At 34.6% G+C, this 27,530-nt stretch overlaps 1 protein-coding gene across 2 annotated transcripts in view; it reads left to right on the plus strand.

The window, feature by feature from the left end:
* Positions 1 to 10,208: 10,208 nt before the first annotated feature.
* The window catches only part of LOC145295886 (uncharacterized), a 50,586-nt gene continuing 33,264 nt past the window's right edge, over positions 10,209 to 27,530 (plus strand). Inside the window, exons 1-6 of one of the 2 annotated variants that reach the window (XM_080141639.1) lie at positions 10,209 to 10,229; positions 16,278 to 16,317; positions 16,910 to 17,775; positions 19,603 to 19,666; positions 22,347 to 22,419; positions 27,346 to 27,477. In XM_080141639.1, the coding sequence (XP_079997765.1) occupies positions 16,289 to 16,317; positions 16,910 to 17,775; positions 19,603 to 19,666; positions 22,347 to 22,419; positions 27,346 to 27,477 (1,164 nt within the window). In that variant the 5' untranslated portion in view covers positions 10,209 to 10,229; positions 16,278 to 16,288. Of the gene's footprint in view, positions 10,230 to 11,285; positions 11,433 to 16,277; positions 16,318 to 16,909; positions 17,776 to 19,602; positions 19,667 to 22,346; positions 22,420 to 27,345; positions 27,478 to 27,530 lie in introns of those variants that run through there. The other variant, XM_080141638.1, reaches the window with a different exon arrangement.

Genomic DNA, 27,530 nt, shown 5'->3' on the forward strand with positions numbered 1-27,530 from the left:
TCGGACCAGCTCTCGATCTGAGAGGTTCGACGAACCAGCCGCCTCCCTTTTGGGAGGTGCGCGCCCGTGCACGTCACATCCGCTGCTACTGTATGTGTTGGGGCAAGAGTTAACAGACAGTATGTACACTTTATATGCTTTCTCCCTCCATGGCCTGGATTGACTTTTTCTCATTCTCTCTCTCTCTCTCTCTCTCTCTCTCTCTCTATACTACAATAGACTTTCCTTCTCACCATCTAACAGCGATAGACGCACACCAAACTGGATTGACTTTCTCTCTTTCTCTCTCTATGACAATAGACTTTCCTTCTCACCAGTAAACAGCGTGAGACGAACGCGGACATGAACACGTGTTGTACCCTTTTCTTTCATGTGTTTCTTCACGAAATAAATTCTAGTTCGTTTAATTCAAGTAAACGCATTGTTTGTTCCTTCCTCAAAGCAATTCATTTTTCCTTTCCCAATTCAAATCATTTTCCCTATTTTGCACCACCGCTACAAATTGGTGACCCGACGTGAGACGAACACGTTTTCCCTTCTATACCATAGACCGCTACAGTTCTTTTATGTGTGTCCATTTGTGACGGTAAGTTGTATATTAGAAAATGTGACGCAATGAGGATTTTGAATATGTCCATCTGTGACGGTAAGTTGTATATTAGAAAATGTGACGCAATGAGGATTTTGAATATGTCCATCTGTGACGGTAAGTTGTATATTAGAAAATGTGACGCAATGAGGATTTTGAATATGTCCATCTGTGACGGTAAGTTGTATATTAGAAAATGTGACGCAATGAGGATTTTGAATATGTCCATCTGTGACGGTAAGTTGTATATTAGAAAATGTGACGCAGTGAGGATTTTGAATATGTCCATCTGTGACGGTAAGTTGTATATTAGAAAATGTGACGCAATGAGGATTTTGAATATGTCCATCTGTGACGGTAAGTTGTATATTAGAAAATGTGACGCAATGAGGATTTTGAATATGTCCATCTGTGACGGTAAGTTGTATATTAGAAAATGTGATGCAATGAGGATTTTGAATATGTCCATCTGTGATGGTAAGTTGTATATTAGAAAATGTGACGCAATGAGGATTTTGAATATGTCCATCTGTGACGGTAAGTTGTATATTAGAAAATGTGACGCAATGAGGATTTTGAATATGTCCATCTGTGACGGTAAGTTGTATATTAGAAAATGTGATGCAATGAGGATTTTGAATATGTCCATCTGTGACGGTAAGTTGTATATTAGAAAATGTGACGCAGTGAGGATTTTGAATATGTCCATCTGTGACGGTAAGTTGTATATTAGAAAATGGGATGCAATGAGGATTTTGAATATGTCCATCTGTGACGGTAAGTTGTATATTAGAAAATGTGACGCAATGAGGATTTTGAATATGTCCATTTGTGACGGTAAGTTGTATATTAGAAAATGTGACGCAATGAGGATTTTGAATATGTCCATCTGTGACGGTAAGTTGTATATTAGAAAATGTGACGCAATGAGGATTTTGAATATGTCCATCTGTGACAGTAAGTTGTATATTAGAAAATGTGACGCAATGAGGATTTTGAATATGTCCATCTGTGACGGTAAGTTGTATATTAGAAAATGTGACGCAATGAGGATTTTGAATATGTCCATCTGTGACGGTAAGTTGTATATTAGAAAATGTGACGCAATGAGGATTTTGAATATGTCCATCTGTGACGGTAAGTTGTATATTAGAAAATGTGACGCAATGAGGATTTTGAATATGTCCATCTGTGACGGTAAGTTGTATATTAGAAAATGTGACGCAATGAGGATTTTGAATATGTCCATTTGTGACGGTAAGTTGTATATTAGAAAATGTGACGCAATGAGGATTTTGAATATGTCCATCTGTGACGGTAAGTTGTATATTAGAAAATGTGACGCAATGAGGATTTTGAATATGTCCATCTGTGACGGTAAGTTGTATATTAGAAAATGTGACGCAATGAGGATTTTGAATATGTCCATCTGTGACGGTAAGTTGTATATTAGAAAATGTGACGCAGTGAGGATTTTGAATATGTCCATCTGTGACGGTAAGTTGTATATTAGAAAATGTGACACAATGAGGATTTTGAATATGTCCATCTGTGACGGTAAGTTGTATATTAGAAAATGTGAAGCAATGAGGATTTTGAATATGTCCATCTGTGACGGTAAGTTGTATATTAGAAAATGTGACGCAATGAGGATTTTGAATATGTCCATCTGTGACGGTAAGTTGTATATTAGAAAATGTGACGCAATGAGGATTTTGAATATGTCCATCTGTGACGGTAAGTTGTATATTAGAAAATGTGACGCAATGAGGATTTTGAATATGTCCATCTGTGACGGTAAGTTGTATATTAGAAAATGTGACGCAATGAGGATTTTGAATATGTCCATCTGTGACGGTAAGTTGTATATTAGAAAATGTGACGCAATGAGGATTTTGAATATGTCCATCTGTGACGGTAAGTTGTATATTAGAAAATGTGACGCAATGAGGATTTTGAATATGTCCATCTGTGACGGTAAGTTGTATATTAGAAAATGTGATGCAATGAGGATTTTGAATATGTCCATCTGTGACGGTAAGTTGTATATTAGAAAATGTGACGCAATGAGGATTTTGAATATGTCCATCTGTGACGGTAAGTTGTATATTAGAAAATGTGATGCAATGAGGATTTTGAATATGTCCATCTGTGACGGTTGCTTGTAAAATCTACTTTTTGTCAACACGAGGCTTGTTGCTCTGACTGCGTTCAAATTTGTTTTGTAGAATTGTATAAAATCTCTTTAAATTAATTTGTTAAATTTTAACTATTCCATGAATGTTTCGAGTTGCTCTTCAGTGAAGGTTATTTTGAATGATTAGTTGCTAATAACACATTTGTGTTTTGACTCAAATGTTTGGTGAATGGTTACTTTTCAGTGAAAAGAATTTGTACGTTTGTGTCAGATAAATTTGCGAAGGGAATGTTTCTTGTCACAGAGAATATTTATATCAAGTGCATGCAATGTTGTAAAGTTTATCCCTTTTTTTTTATTATTTAAATATCCGAGGTGAGCGTTTATGCAGGGAAATTGTAATACAAAAAAGCAGCTTGAAAACAAATGAAAGACCAGTATTAGAGTGTTTTAATATACAAAGAGGCATTCACTCTTTTTTTTTCTGGTTTTAAAAACGTCTGGTGAAAAAAAGAGATTTTTATGTATTTTTTAAACTTTGTCTCATTATATATGAGTTCGTCTTTGTTTCCTTTAAAAATAACTGTTGCCCCATTTTTAGTAGCAGTTTTACGGAGAAAATGTCTTGCGGATAGGAGAGTATCAATAATGCCATTCTTAGGGTGGCTGTGACGTAGGTTCTATATGTTTAGGCATATTTCACTCGTTACGGCTGTCGTTTCTTATAGTATTTCTCGGAAAAGAAGAAGTCAATTTCATCACGTTCTCACTACTTGAGTGGTCTTTATGTTTTAACATCTCTTCAAACTGTGGGTTACATAAATAGAAAAAGGGTCGAACTGGCTAGGCATCATCCATTGCTTGTCCAGCATTTCTGAGAGTTGTTAAAATAGTTTCTGTTCTTATTATATAGTTTATGATGCTGTCATCAGCTTTCTTTTTAAGGGATGTCAGTTGGGTATATAATGAAATAACTCACGCCTTTCCTTTTCCTGTGTAGTGTACGCATGATATTCCCAGGGTTTTTCTTCCATTACCAGCAGCTTCTCTCATTATCAGAGATAGGATTTTATCATCTCGAAACTGCATGAGCTCTGCATAGGCTTCTTCATTTCTCTTGTTATCATGTCCATTTCAAATAGGTTTACACTTAAAATAGCATCTTTTAGACCAAGCGAATGAAGATGGCCTAAGAATTTGACTTCACAAATTTTGTATTGTGCTTCATCTATCGAATAATAATCTGCTCCAGCCATTTCTACTGTCTGAGAGTTGCATCATGAGTGGGCAAGGTTAAAAACAAGCAGAAATCCTAAGGAGGAAAAATAGCACATGTGGACAGATCGAGAGAAAAAACTTTATTGATAACAAAGAAAAAAAGGAATTATGGGATATTTACAATCAAATGGAGGTAATCATAATATGAGGGTTGTCGGACTTTCACAGTTGTTTCGCAGAAACAGCGCACAACTTTTCCATTTTTAATTAATTCTCATTTTTCTCTTTTTTTTTTTAAATATTGAGTAATTTCATTTTTACGTTGCTGAATTTTTAAGATGAGGATTGGTTATTCATATTATTTGAATTTATCTACTGTTCTCATCTTGAGTGCCATTTTCTGTTGATGTAACCTCCAACCTTCTTCAGGTGTATTTTGTTGAACTCTGGAATGTTTCTGTTGAACTCGGAAGAATTTTGAATGGAACACTTTATTTATTTCACTGGGGGGGGGGATAGCATGTCATGGCTGACAGAACAAGAGCATGATATTACTCGTGAAGTAAAAAAAAAGTTCCATTCGAAATTCCATCCAAATTCCCGAGGGCAAAAGAAATATTCTCGAGTTTGATAAGATACACCTGAAGAAGGTCGAAGGTGGCATCAACCGAAATGTTGTGAAAATGACACTCAAGATGAGGACAGTAGTCCGATGAATCCAAATAATACAACATCAGGGGTCTACGTTCCAACCTTCCAGAGGTTGAAACCTAACTATAGGAGATTAACATTTAAACAATATGACATAAATGCGGGAGTACCTCAAGGGTCTATCCTTGGACCTCTATTATTCCTGATATTCATAAATGACCTCCCTGATAAAATTTTTTCCGAGATGGGTATATTTGCTGATGACACCACTCTCTATAACAGATATGAGGGGAAAACAAATGAACACATATCCAAGGAAATGGCAGAAACACTAGAGGATGACCTCGAATCAGTAGTGGAATGGGGACAAGAATGGATGGTCACATTCAATGCTGCTAAGACTAAGCTTGTTTCCTTCAATAACTACAAGAAACCTTCTCTACCACCAATAGCAATGGCCAAGAACACATTGCCTGAAAGTACTTCATTTAAACGCCTCGGCCTAACGTTTACAGAGAATATGAACTGGAATAGATACATTGAGAGCATTGCCAAGGCTGCTGCAAAGAAGGTTGGCTCCCTCTACCGTGCTAGAAAGCTACTTACGCCTGAAAGTATCCTGTACCTCTATAAGGCCACCATTCGCCCATGTATGGAGTACTGTTGTCACATCTGGGCTGGTGCATCTGCTTCTTGTCTCTCACTCCTGGACAGGATTCAAAAGAGAGTCGCCAACCTGATAGGTCCTGAACTGTTATCTAGGCTTCAGCCTCTGTCCCATCGACGAGATATTGCATCCCTCTGTCTGTTCTACAAATACTTTAATGGTGAATGTTCTGACGAACTGAAAACACTTGTACCTCCTCGACGTAACTACCCTCGACAAACCCGTCAAGCCACTAAGTCTCACCCTTTTACAGTAGAGATCCCTAGGTGCAAGAAAGCCTTTTACTCCAATAGTTTCTTCCCCAGAACTGCAGGTCTTTGGAACTCCCTCCCGGGATTCTGCTTTTCCAACTGTACTGATATGCAGAAGTTCAAGCGTAATGTGAACAAACATCTTTCTATTCATCCCCCTTCATAATGTTCCTGATAGTAACCCACTGCTTCAAAGTGGCACTGTGCCTTGTTTGGGTTGAAAAATTGAATAAAAAAAAAATTAAAAAAAAAAAAAAATTTGCATGGGACCGATTATTTCCGTAGATGAGTTTGTAGTTAAAGAATACTCTAACTTAACTTCCACATCTGACCCCCAAGATCGCCATGGGCATGGAATATGTGCCTACATTAAAGATGGCTTTCAATTTAGGAGCTTCTCTGGAGATGATCTCCAGAGAAGATCCAAAATTACCATATAAGTGTTTCCGGGTTGCACTTGCTCACACTACTGGGTTTATATTTGCTCTCTATCGCTCCCACAACAGCGGAGTTACTATCTTTAAAAGCATATCTGAGAAAATTGACCACATCCTGTCTGTTCATCCTTCGGCTAACATTCACGTCTATGGAGACTTCAATGTTCACAATATGGAATGGTTAGCCCACTCACACAAGACAGATGATGAGGGGAGGTTCTGTCATGATTTCTTCATTGCTTATGACGTCACTCAGATTGTTCACGAACCCACCCATGTGCCCGACACTGATGGTCAGTATGCAAGACTTCTTGACCTTTTCCTCACAATTTGCCCTGAGCTATATTCATCTTCCCTTTTGTCTCTATTGGGATCTTCCGACCACTCAGTTGTATCAGTAAAGATAAAACAAAATGTAATAAGTTCTCAGATGTATCTCTCCATCATACGGTATATTGATACACTATGGCTGACTTGGGTAGCTTTCGTACATTTATATCAGATCTACCTCTGCATTCCATGTTTAAAAAGAATGTGTTTTCTATAGTATCAGACCTGACGGAATGGTTAATTGTAGGTAAAGTCCATTTCATTCCTTTGAAAAAATTCCAGCATAACCTAACAGCCAACCGTGGTTCTCTCCTGAATGTGCTGCTGCCATGGCATACTGAAATCACTTTTTCCCTCGCTTCCAACATAATAGATGTACTGAGACTATAGCCGCTTTCAGGACTGCCAGCAACCACTGTAAAAGAGTAATCTTTAATTCCAGTAAAGCAACTGGCCCAGACGGAATTCCAATTATAGTGTTAAAAAAGCTTCAACCAGAACTTGCTCCCATGCTTACAAAACTATTTAAGCGTTGCCTTAAGGAAAAGTGCTTTCCAACACCCTGGAAAACCTCATCAGTATGCCCTGTATTTAAGAATTCAGGTGATAAGTCATCTCCCTCTCAGTACAGACCAATAAGTCTCCTGTGTGTCATGAGTAAGTTGCTGGAATCCATATTAAATAGAGAAATAGTCAACCACCTCAGCAGGAATAACCTTCTTAGTGATATGCAATATGGTTTTTGCTCTGCAAGATATACCGCAGATGTGCTAACGGTTATATCTCATAGTAATAATGAATCTCTTGACATATCAAAGGCTTTCGACAAGGTATGGCATAAAGGCCTACTTCACAAGATCTCCAGCTACAGTATAACTGGAAATATTCTCTCTATCATTAAATCATTTCTCTCTAATAGGCTCATAAGAGTATTGGTTGATGGACAAAAATCAGAAGCCTGCAGTATTAATGCTGGAGTCCCTCAGGGGTCCATCCTGGGCCCAACTCTCTTTCTGATCTACATCAATGATCTCCCTAAACACATACTTAAATCATTCGTTGACATCTATGCTGATGATACCACCATCTACGGCAACACATCAAAGGCTGTAAATGACAAAGTTCTCTGATTCTCTCTCCTCTGATCTCGAGCGCGTGGTTCAATGGGGGAAGACGTGGCTGGTTACCTTTAATGCATCTAAAACCAAGCTCCTATCTTTACATTATCAACGCACTTATCCCCATCTGGCATCAACTGAAATGGATGGCTCTCGTCTAGGAGAAGCCCCATGTTTTGACAAGCTTCTGGACTTGACCTTTACTCCTGATCTGAAATGGAACACGTACATCAAGTCTGTTGCCAAGGTCGCTGGAAAGATGGTGGGATCCTTCTACCACTCCAGAAGATATCTCACTACGGATGCAATTCTCTATCTATATAAAAGCCAAATACGTCCAAGGATGGAATACTGCTGCCATATCTGGGCAGGATCTGCTAAAAACAGCCTATCCTGCCTTGACAGAGTACAAAATAGGCTTAGTGGGGGATGCCCTTTTCTCTTTCCTGTAAGCTCTCTCTCGCAGAAGAGACGTTGCGAGCCTATCTTTGTTTTATCGTTATTTCCATGGCAGGTACTCATCTGAGCTCCAATCTCTAGTCCCTCCTTACCAATCTTTTATGAAAAACACCCATCTAGCTGAAACCACTGACAAAAATTTTCCCCACTCTTTATCTGTGTCTAAATCAAAACGTATATTCCATGAACAAAGCTTCTTTCTTAGAAGTGCACGCCTGTGGAACTATATTCCGTCTGCCTGCTTCCCACCTGACTACAATCTAGATGTCTTCAAGTCCAATGTAAACAAATTCCTGATGAACCGCCCTCTTAAGTAGACACTTTTATTAAATCCCCACACTAACATACGGTACATGCAATAACCCTTATCCCTGAGTTGCTTCCGGGCCTTGATAAGTGGTGATCACTGGGTAAAAAAAAAAAAAGTAATAAACAATGCGAGAGAGTTGTATGCTCAGTTCGTTAAGTCCAAAGTAGCTGAGCAGCGGCTTGGTTCCCACTAGTTTTGGGAAATAGCAAACAGGATCCTGAATAAAAGTGCGTGCTCCATCCCAATCAATAAACCTGTGTTAATCTCATCAGCATCAGACAAAGCCAAACTCCTCGCCAAGAAATTTGCAGCTAATTTTACCTTATGCGACCAAGGCCGCCAAACCCCAGTATTTCCTCCTGTATCAAAGCTGTTTAAGCGTTGTCTTAAAGAAAATTGCTTCCCAACACCCTGGAAAACTTGTTAAAAATTCAGGTGATCGGTCATCTCTCTCAGTACAAACCTATAAGTCTCCTGTGCATCATGAGTAAGTTGCTGGAATCCATGTTAGAGAAGTAGTCATCAAAAATAAACTTCTTAGTAACATGCAATATGGTTTCCATTCTGCTAGATCTACAGCAGATGTGCTTACAGTTATATCTCATAGGATTAGCGAATCTCTCGACAGAGGCTTCCTTTCTAGGGCAATCGCTCTTGACATAACAAAGGCGCTTGATAGGGTATGGCATAAAGGTCTACTTCATAAGATCTCCAGTTACAGTATGGCTGGAAATGTCTTTTCAGTTATTAAATCATTTTTCTCTGATAGGTTCATAAGAGTAGTGGTTGATGGGTAGAAATCAGAAACTCTCAGTATTAATGCTGGAGTCCCTCAGGGGTCCATCCTGGATACAACTCTCTTCCTGATCTACATCAATGATCTTCTAAATCACATCCTTAAATCATTCGTAGACGTTTATACTGACGACATTACCATCTATGGCAGTACATCAAAGACCGTAAACAACTAAGTTATCTCTGATTCTTTCTCCTCTGGTACAATGGGGAAAGAGATGGCTGCTTACTTTTAATGCATCTAAAGCCAAGCTTCTATCATCAATGTTCTGATCTTCATCTGGCATCAATTGAAATGAATGGCTCTTGTCTTGGGGAGGCTCAATGTTTTGACAAGCTCCTGAGCTTGACTATTATTTCTGATTTGAAATAGAACACATACATCAAATCTGTTGCCAAGGTTTCTGGGAAAATGGTAGGATCCTTCTATCGATACCTGCTGTTGCAATTCTCTACCTATATAAGAGCCAAGTACGCCCAAGGATGGAGTACTGTTGCCACATCTAGACAGGAGCTACTAGAAAGATCTTATCCTACCTTGACAGAGTTCAAAATAGACTTTGTAGCCTAGTAGGGGATGCCTCTTTCTCTTCTCTGCAACCTCTTTCTCACAGAAGAAACGTTGCAAACCTGTCTGTTTTTTCATTATTTTCATGACAAGTGCTCGTCTGAGCTCCAATCTATGGTCCCCTTCGCCAAACTTATACAAGAAACACTTATCTAGCTGAAAACACTATCAATAATTTCCCCCACTCTTTATCTGTGCCTAAAGGCAAACACAAATTCCATAAACAAAGTTTCTTTCTTAGAACTGTACCCCTGTGGAACTCTCTTCCATTTGCCTGCTTTCCGGCTGATTATATGGTCCTCTTCAAGTTCAACGTGAACAAGTTCTTGATGAGCCGTCTCCTTAATTAATCCAATTTACCAAATATTCACTACTAACAATTACTGCGATATTGTCCCATATTGACCACTGTACACTTATTAACCCTTATCCTCGAGTGGCCTCTGGCCTTAATATGTGGTGACTCCTTTGTAAAAAAGAAGAAAAAATGTCCAGTTTTAGTATAAGTCATGTTTTTATTTTTCAAGGCAAATTTTTAAGCTTTCTAATGTTTTTTTTTTTTTTTTTAACTCTCATTCATTCTCAGCAGTGTAATCGTTCACAGCTCTAACTTGTTAGGCCCTCGGGTGTAACGTCATTTTTCAGTGATTGAGTCTACTATTACGAACGTCACGTTTTAACCACTGCTTCAAACCAAAGGTGAGCGAATGTAGTCCCCCCCCTTTTATGAAAAAAAAAAAAAAAAACGCTGACTTTATTGACTTCCAAAAAATATTTAATTAATATTTAACCCGAAGTCTGAGGGAACTTCCTAAATAATCCTAATTTTCTATTAACGAGTTGTGCCATGTATCCCTATTGCGCCATTTTTACTGTTGTCATTTTTCCGGTGTCATTTTCACAGAGACCCCCCCCCCCGAAAATAACTTCAAAAACTATCTGGCTAATATACCGGGTGAACCAAGTGCAAAAGACATACAAATCATTGCACTTAAAAGGATGGTTAGAATTCTAAAAAACCCACTTTGTTGGGTCTCTGAAACAGTGTGAATGTCTGACATCCGATAGCAAAAACAGGGAGGGGGGAAACGAAGCAGTTACCTGTGAGATCTTATTTTTCTTATCAATTAAATGTGAGATTATTTATTAAAGTAAAATAGGAACAAAGAGAATTATTCGTAATGCAATCGAACTATCAAACATGAATCTGTGTGTGTGTGTGTGTGTGTGTGTGTGTGCTCACGCGTGTTTCGCGCCTTTAAAATACACACTATTTATTTTATTTTTATTATTATTTGCTATTAATCGAGTAGTTATTAAAAAAAATTAAATTAGGGGAAACTCAAACAACTTTTTAATCCCGCCCAAACAGGTAGTACCACTATCATCTATTAAAAAAATATATTAAAAAAAAAATGGTAAAACTATACAAACACCGTGACAGCGAATTAACCCTAACCCTAACCCCCTAACCCTAACGCTGTCACAGTGTTTGTATAATAATACCAAAAATAATAATAATAATCTCATGTTTGTGTGTGTAAATAGTTTGCTCCAGTTTAAATTAATTAATATCTGTTTGCTTTCTATTTTATCTAATATATACATACATATATATATGTGTGTGTGTGTGTGTGTGTGTGTGTGTGAAAGTTAATTTATTATTCGCCCGCGTAAATACGCGATGAGAAGATTTTAAAATACTTAGAGAAAGCAGTAAAAGGGGGAATAACTCCATGAAAATAAAATGTTTACGTTGCCGCTAGGTGGCGCTGAAAGCTTAGCGCGAGTTTTGAGTTTGTCGAGCGGAGAAAAAGCGCAATTCTCAAAATTGTTTTTTCCGAGTCGTTCTGTTTGATTTTATTTTTTTTGTGTGTATAGGAATTTTGCTGCAGTGCACGGGTAAACAAATTTTTTTAATTTAAATATTGCCAGAATTTATTTTTAGTGGATTGAAATCTTCGTATTTTTTCTTTCTTTCTTGAAGCCTTTTGAGCTGTGGTGTGGTGTGATCTTACCGTTCATTCAAACCATTTTTCATTTCATCGTCCTTTTCTGAAAAAAAAGTCCTTTTCCTTTCAACTTATGAATGCGAACAAAACATAAATAGAAACAATACATTTATTTTGTAGTCGTGTTTTCTTTTTACTTACCAATTTGCTAAATTGCTGTATTTGTAAAATATTCGCCCCCCCCCAATAACTCGTTTGTCTACGTTTTCAATCTCTTTTCGAAAATATCGAATTCTTCTCCGAATTCGATTTCTAGGTTTATTGTAATTTTTAATGTGGTAACAAAACTTTAAAATATTCCTATATATATTATCGAAATATTTTAAGAGGAGTTTATATTGTTTTGATAACAAAAGAGAATACTCATGAGCGAAGAAATAATAATGAACGATACCTAAAGCAACAAAAAAAATCGTTTGTATTACGGTACCCATAGATTCGAAAAAGTTGTCAAACATGTAACAAATGTTATCAAAGGCAAGATAAGTTACTTTTCTACCTAACTGGATACGTTTTTAGTGTTTTTATTTAATGTAACATGTTTATTCAGCTCGGGAAAGTGTTTATCCATGTATTGGAAAATTAAAAATGGCGCCCGACTCTCTTTGACACGGTAAGTTTGGGAAAAGGAGTTAAAAATTAAAAAAAAAAAAACTAGACAAAATACTGTTAAAAATCCACCGAATATATGTCAGCCTATTTTTACAATGCCTTCCCACAAGACAGAGTTAGACACCAGGGTCGTTTCGGGCGCCAATATTAAATAAAACCATCCAATTAGGTAGAGTAACTTATCTTGCCTTTGATAACATTATTTGTTATATTGTTTTTTGACAACTTTTTCGAATTTATATGTGAATGTGCGCACTGCAGCAGCAGCACTGTACAGTAATACAAACCCAAAAAATATTCATGCAAAAAATATAAAACTAAAACAGTTAAAGGATGGATATTTTAAATCAAGTTTGTTATTTTTGCATCTTAAATTTCAATATAATTTTAAAATTACGAATCGAATTATCGTTTTTCGAATAAAGATTTGGGTGTTAAAAGCATATTAAATGCAAATGCATTTTGGGAAGGGAAACATTTTTAACAATAAAACAAAAAACGTATACACAACAAATGTTACAAAAGGCAAGATAAGTTACCATTTTATCTAAATTGTTTTTTTTTCTTATGCACTTTTGTTACATAGGGGAAATGTTATTTAGAAAGTCATGGGGAGGATAGGGTGTTTTGTAAGTATTCTGTACTTTTACCTAACAATTGAATAAAAAAGATATTGTAAACCTTGAATTTAACTTGAAAACACTACATTGAAAAAATTGCACGGTAACAAAAGTGCATAAATACCATTTATTTTTTTTTCTTTTAATTCTTAACCTAATTTTTTTTTTTTTAAGTAAATAATCATTATTTAGTTTTTTTTTTTTTTTTTTTTTTTTTTTTTCATGCTTGGGTCATGGTTTGAATTAATGATTTTCCCTCTTACTTTGACGATACGTGCTCGAAAAAATGTCGTCTCTGTTTTCGGCGATAAACTGTAGTGTAAGTAATAGTAGTTGTACCTTTTTTTTTATTTTTTTTTTAGTTCAATTAGTACGATGGCTACCATAAACATTTCAATGAAAATTCTTGATAATCGTTCAAAAGTTGAAAAATTAAATATTGGTAGAGCAATACATGTTTGGGCGAGTGACATTTATTGGATCTACCAGTATTGTTTACTTTTCGATTTTTGAGTGATTATGACCCTCTTCCTATGTTTATGGCAGCCATGATTTTTTCTGTTCTAACTGAATAGTGGACACGGGGTTTCTTTTACATAATAATTAAAAAAAAAAAAAAAACGCTTTAAAATATGTTTAACATATTTTAAAGCGTTTTTTTCACACGCAAAAAAATTAATCCAGGTAGGTACGAGTAACTTGTTTTGCTTAAGTAATTCATTGGGAAAAAGTGTAATATCCATAAAATTACTTGTCTGCCCTAAATTTGAACGTGATATTCGTTTTCAGCAGACCCGAATACCTAGAAAAGTCGTCAATTTAAAGGCGAGTGTTGAGTTGCAATTAAAGTAAAAATTTAGATACCGTAAAAAAAAAAAAGAAGTTAAGAAGCAATAATTGTAAACATAATCACATATTTCATACATATTGGTTAATAATTTGGTATTTTTTTACGACCTGCTCCAGCGTAGTATAAGCATCCTTAACTACCCCATGTTAAAAACGACTTTCGGAATAAACACCACCCAACCATCTCATGTTAAGAACGGCTTTTGAGGTTGGGGGTGTTTATTCCGAAAGTTGTTCTTAATATGGAGAGGTGGAGGTGTTTATAATACGCTGGTGCAAATCAAAATTTACGATTTTTAGCGATTTAAGTTTTAGTTTGAATACAAGATCTCAGTAGTCGAATCGAGTTGTCGCCCTTGAATTTCAACACATTCTAACACCTGGCTGCTTCTGTCCCTCCCCTCATCTATTTTTTTTTTTTTTTTTAAATCAGTTATCAAAACCACTCGAGGATAAGGATTAATGAGTTTACGGTCGTCAATGGGACAATATCGTAGTAATCGTTAGTAATGGACATTTTAGTAAATTGGATTACTTAAGGGGATGCTCATCAAGAACTTGTTTACATTGGCCTTGAAGACGATCATTATAGTCAACTGGAAAACAGGAAAACGGAGTTCCACAGGTGTGCAGTTCTAAGAAAGCAGCTTTGTTCATGGAATCTATGTTTAGGTTTAGGCACAAATAAAGAGTGGTAAATTATTGATAGTGGTTTCAGCTAGACGAGTGTTTTTCCTGAAAGTCGAGCCAGAGGGAACCATAGATTGATACTCAGACGAGCATTTGCGATGAAAATAACAATAAAGCAGAGACAGACTCGCAACGTCTCTTCTGTGGGAAAGAGATTGCAAGGAAGAGAAATGGGCATCCTCCACGAGGCTACTGAACTCTGTCAAGGCAGGATAAGATCTTTTTAGCAGCTCCTGGCCAGATGTGATAACAGTATTCCGTCTTTGTTCATACCTGGCTCTTACACGGGTAGAGAATTGCATCAGTAGGTAGATATCTACTGGATCGATAGAAGGATCCCACCTTTTTTCCAGTGATCATTAGCAACAGATGTGATGTACGTGTTCCAGTTCAGATTAGGAGTAAAGATCCAGCTCAGGAGCTTATCAAAACATAGACCCTCCCCAAGACAATAGCCATTCATTTAAGTTGATGCCAGGTGGGAATCAGATGTTGATTTAAAGATAGAAGAGTTTATAGCAGTCAATTCTGTGATTGACTGCTGGATTATGCATGCTAAATTCAAACCAAGATCACTGAAGACGGGTGGGGGGGTATATAGTTGCACTTAAGTGACAGTATACATGTAGTTTATGCTGTTCAACAGGGATCTCCAAACTATGCCAAAGTCTTTAATCCGGATCAGCGAGCTCTTATGGAAGACATAAAAATATTCAGGAAGAATTTTTTAAAAAATGGAAATGTGTGAAAATAATGTTACGGTTTTTCTTTTTGTTCCAAAAATGATTAAAATAATGGAGTTTTGGAAAACCAGTTTCATAAAAAAGCAAAACTAATGAGCAAAAGAGTATAAAACGTCCAGGTGCTACCCCCCTGTTTGAAAGTTCTGGAGACGTCTGGTCTAAAAGTTAACCAAAATCTGAAGATTTTGTGTGGGTGAGGCGGAGGATCCCATGTCCATCACAATTCAAGAAAATTTATTCCATAATCTATTCCTGTTTACTTGCTTCTCTATGGGGCAAAATTAGACACAAGGTCAGTTTTTAATGTGAGGAAGATCCAGCTCCCCAAAATGAGCACTCTGGATTGAAATAAAAATAATCATATTTTTATTGCATTTTCACCCCTAAACAAGGCACAGTGCCACTTTGATGTAGCAGGATACTATGCAGAGAGTTGTGCAGCAAGATGTCTATTTACACTTGAACTTCTGCATGTCCAATTTCTCCTTCTGACTAAGGATTTAAAAAAATTAAGTATCAGAACAGATACTACTTTTATTACTAGTATTCTAGCCAAAAAGATTAAAGATTTGTTACATAAACTGTTCACTTTTTCTCCTTATGACTGAATAAGCAGGATAAACATTACTCATGTTTTTATGGATTTTATTTTCAAATTTTATTCATTTCACCTTATAAAAAAACTATAAGATTTTAATCAAACTCATCATTTTATAATCAATGTACAAAACTTAAAGCAAAAATGTCATTAAATTGATATCAATTCTGACAAAAGAAATTTTATGATTTTTTTTTATGCAGTCTTATTTTTAAAAAAAAATTTTTGTTAACCTTCAATTGAAAAAAATTTCCTTTTATCTGACTGAATTTTATAGCATTTTTCTTGATAAGCAATTTCTTTTTATTACATAAGAAAAGAATGGAATTTTTAATGTGGGTTCATGCTTGAAAGCAGTACTAAATATCTGTGAACATTTGCTTTTTTTCAATTCTTTTAGTTTGTTCAAGCTAGGGATGTGGCATCCTACTAGATCTTATATATTCCAACAGATTAATCTTTATAAAATTCTGACCGTCTATTTAAGTGCAATAGTTTGAATCTCTCTTGCACTTAGACCATCGAGTATATTTACATGATAGTCTTTTTATTTTATTTTTTTTTTATTCCTTAAATTTGATTTTAAACATTTTTACTCATATTTTATATAATTTATCTTGCAGCATATTTCCAGATGTCTTTTAATCCAGAAAAAAGGCCTGGGTAAGTATATATACATATAAAAAAGTTTTTGTTGATTGATTTTGAACTGTAATTTAGATATAGATGACTAGTTTTCTTACAGCAAAATAAAAAACAACTATTATTCAGACAAAAAATAATTTGCAGCTAATACACTTTTTGATTTACATTTAAAAAAACAATTTTTTTATTTATTTAAAAAAATTTTCAATTTTTACCAGGTTAAATTAAGTTTTTTATCATCTAATGTATAAAATTATGTTGATTAAATTTTAAGTTAGACCTAAATAGTATTTAAGCTTTTGACTAGCCAATTGTTATTTGTTATTGTTGGATCATTATTTGTTTTGCTGAACTGATGTATGTCTAAATTATGAGTTCCTTTCGCACATCATTACAACAATGATCATATATTATATTTGAAAACGAGGCTACATCAAAGGGAGGTCATTCTCATATTCTTGTCCAGGGTTGTCGTATTGGCCTTTTTCAAAGTGTAACGTACAAACTAAGTATGAAAGAGACGCTTCTTGAATTGTTCTTAAATGCCCATTATGAAAGTTATTTTAAAGAAAAAAAAAACATGTAAACTTTTTTTTTTTTCCTCCCCCAGGGCCGCTGATGTCTTGAGAAAGAAACAATCTTTAAGAGAGGATCTTTCTGATCCTTCATTTACCATCAATTCCTTTTATAGCCAAAAGAATAAACCCTTGGTGAACAGAAAGCTTCCATTTTATTTGAGATATTCTCAGAGTTGTAACAAAGAATCTAGCCAGGAAGAAGTTACTGCCACTGGTCAGCAGGATCCACTCGAAACACCACATCCTGACTCTGATGGAGAGAATCAATCTCCGAAGCCTGTTTTAAGCAAAAGACCATGTTATTATCAAGAGCCTAGTGAGTTAAAGAAATATATTGCATCTCTAAAACCGCCTATTCATCATCCTAAGAAACCAAATGACAACAGCCAGGCTCTGAGAACCCCAAGTCCGCTCTCACAATCAGGAAGTACTGAACGCAAATTCTTCAAGAATCGAAGTGCTTCTCTACCGACTGGCTCAGAGGGAAATGCTGCTACTGGAGCAACTGTTATCAAACAAGGTTTTAATTATAGTTTTGTGCCTCGTCGTTTGAGCTCCAGTTTTGATAAAAAGATTACACGTCAGCGAAAGCCTTCATCTAAAAAGAGGAAACGTACTTACAGCAAGAATAACCAGATAGTTGAGCAACCATTGTCTCCTTTGTCCAAAATCTTTCCTGAACTTGATTTGGAATCTTCTCTCACATCATCAACTGAACTTTCTGCAACGACACAAATAGAAGATTCTGCCAATGATCAAACTTTTCAATCGCAGAAGGAGGATATGTCTTGGAGTGTGTTATTGACTCCAGCAAAAGACAGCAATGACGTATCTATTTCCAGTTCCACCTCCTCTCCTTGTGTCTCTGCCGCTTCTGAGTCTGAATCTACCCCAGTCCGTGAGTTACTTCCCTTTATTTGATTATATTTTCTTGTTTCTTTTTTAGAACAAACTGCACCTATACAAATGTTGTTTGGAAGTCTTCATCTTTTGTTTCACTTATGTTTCAAATTTTTTTTTTTTTTTCTTTCTCCCCTCCCCAAGAAAATGTTTTTAAAAGTTAACTATACTAATTACAGTATCATTTGGTCATTATTGTAAAACTAATGTTTTAATCTTTTTGCGTATAAATGCTAATGGTGTAACGATTAATTGAAAAAAATCGGATCTTTGAGGGTATCATAAGATTAGAAATGGCAGGAATGACAACGTTTCATGTCTGTTATGCTCTATTGTTCTAAGCCAAAGAAAAAAACTCTTTTGGACAGAAATAATGTTATTTCAGACTTCTGTTTGTAGACTCATCCCTTTGTGGGTGTGCTCTCACAAGTTTTCGCCCTATCTGGCTATCTAACAGTGCTTTCAGTAAATCCTCTGACCTGATGTATTCACTTTTTTCAGATTTTGCATTACAGGTCCATTTGATCATGGATCTGTTATTGCACTGTAATTGAATACAATATTTTTCGTTTGCCATGAATGTTGAGTTGGTATATTAGATGGAGCTGAATATATAAAATAGAGTTGACTACATCTAACTGATCTTTCTTGAAAGAAGCCTTGCTTATTTGATTAATGTGTTAAAATCCAGGTGATCTTCCTAGCATGTTTTCTTTAAATTATACCTTAAGAAAAAATGAATTGATCACAGCCTCTGTCCTTGTCAAACAAAGCATTGTCTGTGGTGAGAGAGGGGTGATGGCTTTCCGAAAATAAGCGAGGGTTGTTTTAACCAAAGAACTTAGTTGTAAACAAATACTTTAAACAATTGATTAATTCTTATCACTGGCTATGTAGATGAGGGTTTTTTGTTTTTTTTTGTCAACCAATCACAATTGTGTAAGATGATTGTGCAAAATAGCTTGTTTAGCTTTTTGCGTATATCATGCTAGAAAATTCTCCCATAACCTGTTCTTCCATTAATCATGGTCCTGGATATGACCTTAAACTATATCCAGTGGTGACGCCCCAGCTTGTGGGCTTTGGGAAGTGTGGAGCCACCGTTTAATTACCGTTGCTCCCAGGTCCACTCTGACCCGGAGTAGTAGTACCTGTTAGGGTCCCAACTATGGGTTAAATAGAAACCGACTTCAAAACAACAAATATATTCTATTAAAAAAAATTTTCTTCAAAATCTTTGGATTCGACATTAAATAATCTGAAAAGGGTTGATATGCTGTAAAACAAAAACAACTAATCCAGTAATCATATTTTTGTCCCTCGTACCTATTTTCATTATTTCTAATAAGATCTATGTCTGTTTCTGAAGATCTATCGATTCTTGGTTTGTTATGATCGGAAAGCCTAGTTCAGTATCCAAAATAAATATTTAATACTAACCTGATGAAATTATTTCTTGTCTAAAATTTAAATTTCGGTATTATAAAATTACTTAATATTTATGCGGTTGTTTGGAAACTCGGATAAAAAACAAAGCAACATTTTAAAAATCTTATTACTTTCTGAACCCTCTGTCTCACGTATAAACTTTTGCAATGGCTCCAAATAGGAGAAATTAAAAAAGATAATAAGCAGTTTATTGTTTGACCTAGTTTCAGTGTTGTTTTTCAAACCCTATCAGTACAAATCAATTAAAAGCACATGCATTACTGATGACTCTTAAGTGAACAACAATAAGATGTTATTTTTAATTTTCATCTTAAATGTTAATTATGCCAGTATTTTAAAATATCTTATGTATTTTTTTTTTTTTTTTTCTTTTTAGAAAGCCAGAAATTTTACTCTGTATTTTCTAATAGAAACAAGGGACAAGCTCGGTTATGTCTTGTGTAAGTATTTACAAACTGTGCTTCATATATTCATCCCCATTTCATGTTTTGATTTTTTTGTTGTACTAGAAGGTCACCCAGCATTGTCCAGGGCAAAAATAACTTTTATCTCTATCTTTTCCTGACCTTCTCCCCTTTTTCCTCGTGCAGCCCATTCCTCTGTCAAGACACACACATGCACAACTCTTAGTATGTGTAACTAAAATAGCTGACCCCCCCACCCCCACCTCCAGTAATTTTCCTTCAGTTAATGGCTTGAAAACAGACATGATAACATTAAAAGATGTGGACATTTTGATAACATTAAATAATATAAATGGCCATTTAATTCCCAAATAATTGTTTTTTAATTAAAGATTGTTATACATAGGGAGTGGACAGTTTTTTGTCTATTTTTCAAGATTTAAATGTACAGACATTTTTCCTAGTTTTGATTTAATTTTTTTAATGTAAATTTTATAATTTGTTCATATTCCTTAGCTGTAATGTTTCAGGTATAACTTTATACTTGGAATGCTGTATATGTGATAGCCTTGTGATTGGTCAGCTTGTGGCCATGATTGGCTGGTGGTGGGTTTCATCTGAATTTGATTTTGACAATAGCATCAACAATGTGGTCTGGGTCAATGTTGCAACCAAGGGCTTTTCTCTGTACAACATTTGGTGAAGTCATTGATTTATTGACTTATCAGGCCAACTGATAAAATTAAAATCAATCACCCACTTGCCAGCTAAGCTTCAATTTCTATCTTCATTCTTCTATCTAATTCAATTTTTTTTATTATCTGCAAAAGGAAATTTACTTGTAATTATTGAATAATCTATAAAAGTGAGAATATGTTTATGTGAGGATATTTGTTAACCCTTATAATCAACAACTTGAAATTTGGTATATAGGGTATTCAGATATATGGAAAACTTTTTAATCAGTTTTCATCCAGCAAAAAGGGTTGCTAAGGGGTCAAAAATGGTACTTTGGGGAAGGGGTCATCAGATTTTTATCTGTCAACTGTTTTACCAAGTTTGAAAACACTTAAAGATCGTGGCAAGCTGATCCAACGGTTATCATACTTGACTCCCTGTCTTTAGGTTTTGGTTTCCATCTCCGCTCAAGTTTTTTTTTTTTTTTTTTCCCCCCTCTTTATACTTACAAGAAGTGAACTGTTTAGGAAAAACATAATACTCGCATGCACGTCTCGTTTTTTTTGGGTTTTTTTATTAAAGGAATTTAATATTGTTTAATACCGGACAGTGCTGGATACATCTCATATTATATCTTCTTTGTAAAGAGCAGTTTGGTTTGTGTGTGTCCAGCTAAAGGTCCAAAACTACAAAATGAATGACCACAAAATTAGCCAGCATTGCATCGGACGAATAATATCTAAACTTTCAAACAAATTATCCATCTTTTGATTCTAAGTTGGGGATTTTGTCCGTAGGTGTCTATCATAATTTTTTTTTTTTTTTTAATAATTTACTTCCCTTATGTCGACTCATTTCTCAAGGATCTATATAAAGGAGAGTTGTCTGTATCCAGGGAAAAGAATAGGCTGAATGGAGGCAAAAGTGGGGAGAGGAAAAGAGACAGATAGAAAAAGGAAGTATTAATAGAAATATGTTACACTTTTACCTTGGGTAATGCCAAGTAGCCGTGCTAGTCTTCAGTGAATAATATTTGTAATCATGATCATCATATTCCATTCAGTATCTGCTTTACATGTTAGTATTCGTTGTACAACTTCCAGAAATTCACTTCCAAACTAACGTACGAGGGTTGTTCGAAAAATAAGATGTCTTATTTTATTATTTTTTTTTTAATTCAAAAACCAAAACAAAAATATTGAGGAACTACGAAGCCTCAGTTGTAAAAGTTTTGAGTGTAATTTTTCTCTGTATGGACGAGTTCAATTGCATTTTTGCTTTTGATGCACGGCCATAACAGGTTGCTTTCTTAGAGTCTCACACTGTTAATATCTGCAACAAAGGTTATGAATGCAGAAGTTCAGTCATCATAACAATGTAATTTACAATCCTCTCTAATCCATTCGGACAAAATAAAAAAAATTAGGAGGCATTATTTTTGGAATGCCCTTGTATTTCTGATCATGTTTTATTAAACTTTTTCAGCCCATCCTTAGTATTTCCATGTTTTTCTTGGCCTTCCTCTGCTAATTGACCATCCTACTTCAATTTTTTTTACATTTTAAAAAAACTTCATGTGAATTTTCAAATCCGCTCTCTTTATACTGTCTAAATTGAATTTCTTCTGAGGTAATCGGAATAAAACTTTTTTTTTTTTTTTTTATTACACATGTTTGGGGAGTGTGGAGTCACCTCTTAATTGTCATTGCTCCCAGGTCAACTCTGACCCGGAGTGGTAATACCTGTTAGGGTCCCAACTATGGGTTAAATAGAAACTGGCTTGAAAAAAAACCCCCAAATATTCTATTTAAAATATTTTCTTCAAAATCACTGGATTCAGCATTAAATAACATGAAAAGGGTTGATATGCTGCAAAACAACGAACCATACAAAATTTAAGCCAGATTGATCCAGTAGTTTTCAAGAAAAAGTGCAATGGAGAGACAGACAAAGAGAAATATGATATAGATTCATTTTGTTTCATTTAGAAAATCCAGTTTTCTTAATTGATTTTTTTTTTTTTTTTTTTTCTCCCTAGACCTCCATCTGAGTCCAGCATTTTGATTCCAAGATTCATTAAGGACAGTGAAGATCTTCGTCAGATGACTTTGGTTAGTTTTTTTTTTTTTTTTTTCAAAATCCGTTATATGTAATACCTAACTTCCGGTGTGTCTGCTACCAAAAGTAGTGACACGCCAAATCAGTTCCTTCACTTTTATTTTTCTTCAGCATTTCTGTTGTGAATCGATTTATTGAAATATAAGAAAAAGGCATTATTTAAAAAATATATAAAAATTAACAAAGTTATACAGATAAAAATAACAGTCAGTCTTTATTTGCACTTTTAATAACAAAATTAAAGAAATGTTTTTATTTTATAAGAAATGTTTATGAAATTATAAAAATAAAAATTTTTAATTTATATAATGTTTATGAAAGTATAAAATACAATTATTCTAATCAAAATAACAAATAAAATTATTGAGAGCAAAAAGCATTTGAGGAAAATTTTAATAATTATTAATTTAAAAAAAGAAAATCAATTGGAAGAACGTAACAAAGTACATGTACAGGGGAGATATAGGTGTGAGATAGAAAAAAAAAAAAAGCGAAGGAACTGATTTGCCTTGTCACCGCTTCCAGTAGCAAATGCACTGGAAGTTAGGAAGTATGTTAGCTGACTATTACCTTCAAATCTAAATTTTTGTTTTTTCAAAATGCGTATTGCCTTTTTTTATTTTAATATTTTTACACAGTTGAAGTGTCTTAAAATGTCATTTGATTTAAAGTTTTCGTAACAAAAGAAAATTTTTTTTCAGCATAACAGTACTGAGTGTGATCACAAAACTTAGGATGATTATATTTATAGCCAGAGAAACCAATCAGGTACCAGAAGCGTATAAAATATACCGAATCCTTTTGAATTTTTCAGTCATAGCTTTTCATTTTCAGATTAAAGGATTACTGCTAACTAACTGGATTAATCTGACTATTCTTTACCTGGAATTTCTCTCTGACTGAATTGATACTGTTAAATTTTGATTGGAACAAGTACATTTAATATTTGCTATTGTATAATTTTCGTTTCACTATGATAGTTATTTCTTTTGCCCCCCCCCCTTTTTTTTTTTTTTTACCATTTTTATATTATAAAAATGGCTTTCCATTCCAGACAGTTTCCATAATTAATCTCTGATAAGGCATTTTCTTTTTAATATTCTTTTTAATATTTTTTAAAAACTTTTTCTTTTCATCCGAAACAAGGTATATTTGCCACTTGAAACAGAAGGAACTGCTATTTGAGATTGTGCCTAACAAGATATTTGTTCACATTAATTACATTTAAACTTCAACATGTTGGTACAGTCAGGGGAAACAAGAAACAGGGAGGGAATTACAAAGTTTAACAGTCTGAGAGAAGAAACTATTAGAGCAGAAGGCTTTCTAGCATTTAAGGACTTCATCAGTAAGGAAGTGGGATTTTGCTGCTTGTTGTGTTAGTATGGAATATTTACATCGAAGGGGCACAAGTAATAAGAATTCATCAGAGCACACTACATTAAAGTATTTGTAAAACAGACACAGGGATGCAATATTGTGGTGATGAGACAGAGGTTGGAGCTAAGATGTCAGTGTGGGACCTTTTAGATTTGACACTTTTGGACCCTATATAAGAGTGAGTGACTAGTAGTTGCTGTACCAGCCCAGATGTGCCAATAATACTCCAAACATGGACAAATTGTGGCTTTGTAAAGATATGGGATGCTCTTTGGTATGAGTAATTTTCTAGCATGATAGAGAGAGCCTATCTTTTTACGGCAGCCTTGGCAATGTCCTCAATGTATTTGTTTCAATTCATGTTACCTGTGAATATTAGGCTAAGGATTTTGAAAGATGAGCTCTGAGATATGGTGTTATTTGTCATAGTAATTGGTATTTGAGAAAAAACAAAAAAAAAATTATTCCTTTAACAATTACAACATGTAATTGTTAAAGGAATGATGTTTTTTTTTTGTTTTACTTATTTATTTTTTGTTAAAGGAAAGAGCTTTAGTCTTAGTAGCATTAAATGTTACCATCCATTTACAGCCGTATTCCACTACAGACTGAAAGTTGTTTTCTAGGGTTTCTGTCATTTCCTTCGAAATGTGTACATTCAATTAAGACATGGTGTCATCAGCATCTCAGACACAATCTATCTAATTACAAATTATTTTAAAACTAGTAGTTTGACTGAATTAAATCTGTTTCTTATAACACTTGAAGATCTAGTAGATTATCCAGATTACAGCTTATCACAGGTGGGGACTTGTGTAGATGGCAAAGCAGAAGTTTGTTCTCTTTTTCGTTATAACAAGTCATGCAGCTGTTGATTTTCATCTTTTTTAAAAACTGGTTTTGAAAGCTAATAACGGCTTGCAATCATTTTGGGATTTAACAATTTTTATTTTTTACAGCATAGATTTATAATAAGGAGACAGTATCCCTACTCTTCTTCAGTTCAGAAACTAGTTTATCTGCTATGTGTCACGATGACTTCCTGACGCATATTTCTAATTTTATTTAACTTCTAATGGAACTTTGATTTCTCTTTACTTTAACCAAATGTTTCTCAACCTTTTAATCTTGCATGACTTAAAAATAAATTATAAGGAACACCTGCACAAAAATAAATTGTTTTTTTTTATTCAATTTTCACCCCAAACATGGCACAGTGCCACTTTGAAGTGGGGGGCTACTATCGGGCACATAAGATGTATGTCAGTATAGTTGGGAAAGCAGAATCCCGGAAGGGTGTTCCAAAGTCTAGCAGTTCTGGGGAAGAAACTATTGGAGTAAAAACACCTAGGGATCTCTACTGTGTAGGGGGTAGGATTTACCTGCTTGTGGGGTTTATCGGGGGTATTTATGTGTGGGGGTGAGGGGTACAAGTGTTTGTAATTCGTCAGAATATTCACCATTAAGTACTTGTAGAACAAGCAGAGGGATGCAACATTTTGTCGATGGGACAGGGGCTGAAGCCTAGTTGACAATTCAGGACCTATCAGGTTGGCGACCCTCTTTTGAACCCTGACCAGGAGTTGGAGGCAAGTAGCAGATGCATCAGCCCAAATGTGAAAACAGTACTCCATACATGGGCGAATGGTGGCCTTATAGAGGTACAGGATACTTTCAGGTGTAAGTAGCTTTCTAGCACAGTAGAACGAGTTCACCTTCTTCGCAGCAGCCTTGTCGATGTTCTCTATATATCTATTCCAGTTCATGTTTCCTTTAAACGTTAGGCCGAGGAGTTTGAAGGAAGTACTTTCAGGTAATGTGTTCTTGGCCATGCTATTGGTGGTAGAGAAGGTTTCTTGTAATTATTGAAGGAAACAAGCTTAGTCTTGGCAGCATTGAATGTAACCATCCATTTTTGTTCACATTCCACTATAGATTGGAGGTCTTCATGTAGTGTTTCTGCCATTTCCTTAGATATGTGCTCCTTTGTTTTCCACTCATGCCTGCTATAGAGAGCGGTGTCATCAGCATATACCATATCTTATTTTATTCATTGTAAACTAGCGGGACGGGACCTATGGAAATTCCACAGGGGACTCCTTCATATGATTGATGTTGGCATGCTGTAGATGTGTAACGTAAATGGAGATGCTCTGATTTAATTTTATGATAAAACATTACATTTTGAAATGCTGTATATATATATATATAGTAATCTATAAACAATTATATTCCTGATTTAAATATTTTATGAACAATTTCTAATCAATTATTCTGTAATGTGCATTTGTAATGTATTGCCATATTTTCTTATACAATTTCAATAACGTAATTATTAATATTCATGTGATTTTAATTTTAAAAAAATAAGATAACATTTCAGAAAATTTTTAGAATTTCACTTTCATTAATTTTTAAAGAAGGTAAGTTTTATGTAAGCTTCTAGAGTGGAGTTTGATAAACTTTTTGTGCACACACACACCAACAAAGTCACTTTTATTTGAATATATAATTTTTGCGTGCTAGAATATTTTATCTTAAAGTCTATGCAATTATGCAGATGTAGAAACTGCATTAATAGAATTTGGCATAATAGGTAAATGAACTAAAAAACGAATATGTAATTAATGCTAATTTTTTTTAATGGAATAGTCGACCTTTATGTAGTCATTTGTATATTGATGACCGAGTATATTAAGAAATTCGTTTTAATAATTTTTAAATAGAAGTAAGCTTTTAATAATATCACAATGTCAGATTGAGTAAAAAAAACCCAACTTTATAGGTATGTAGATTTAAGTGTTTGTTTCTCAGCTTTTGAGAACAGATACTACATTTTGAAATATTTATTTGCAGAAAAAAAATTTTAATTTACATTTAGCCTTAGCCCAAACACTAAAAATCATAAACTAATTGTATGACGAGATTTTCTTAAATGAATAAAAAAAATTTAATTGTCAATCTATTGTATTATTTTTTAATAAGGGACTAGATAATGTAGTTTTTGTTCTGTTGTCATGAGTGTCCTTTGAGTAATTAACTTATCTTTTTTATTACATGCTCTTTTAGGGGAGAGGGTAATGTATCTGTTTCATCTCTTTTTGGAGAGGTAATGTAGTATGTGTTTTGTAATGTAATATTGTCTTTTCAAACAATTTTTTAAGTGATTGTTTTCATGATACTATCCTCTGATTCCTCTTTTGTGGATTAGGTTAGTACATGTTTGTTCACCATGAACCATCTACCAAAGCTAGCAAAAATGAGATTCTAGGAGCATATATTAATAATTAGGTTAAGAAAAAAAAATTACAAATTTTTGCGAATGTGGAATAAAATTCATACTGTTTGTTAATAATTATTCATTGGGAATTTTCATTTGCATTAAAAAGAAAAACTCTGATTTAAAACATAAACACAAGTAACCAATATCATACATATTTGAAATTAAAATGTGTGTTAGCTTATTTTGAAGAAAATCTTAATTGATCTAGCAATTTGTGGAAAGTTCTGTTTTTAACATTTTATTTTTATTTTAATAGGATGCAGGACAGAAGAAATTTGGTGCAATTCAATGTTCGCAGTGTGGAATGGTGTACACTCAAGCTGACCCCTTAGATGAAACAACTCATGCTAAATTCCATCATTCAGTTCTAGCGATACTTAGATTTCCTGTAAGTAAACCCCCTATTTTTAATTTTTCTTCCAACCCCCATTTTTTTTTTTT

Source organism: Euprymna scolopes, chromosome 16 (genome assembly GCF_053919585.1).
Source record: "Euprymna scolopes isolate OS-2025 chromosome 16, ASM5391958v1, whole genome shotgun sequence".
In the NCBI taxonomy this organism is placed as follows: Eukaryota; Metazoa; Mollusca; class Cephalopoda; order Sepiida; family Sepiolidae; genus Euprymna; species Euprymna scolopes.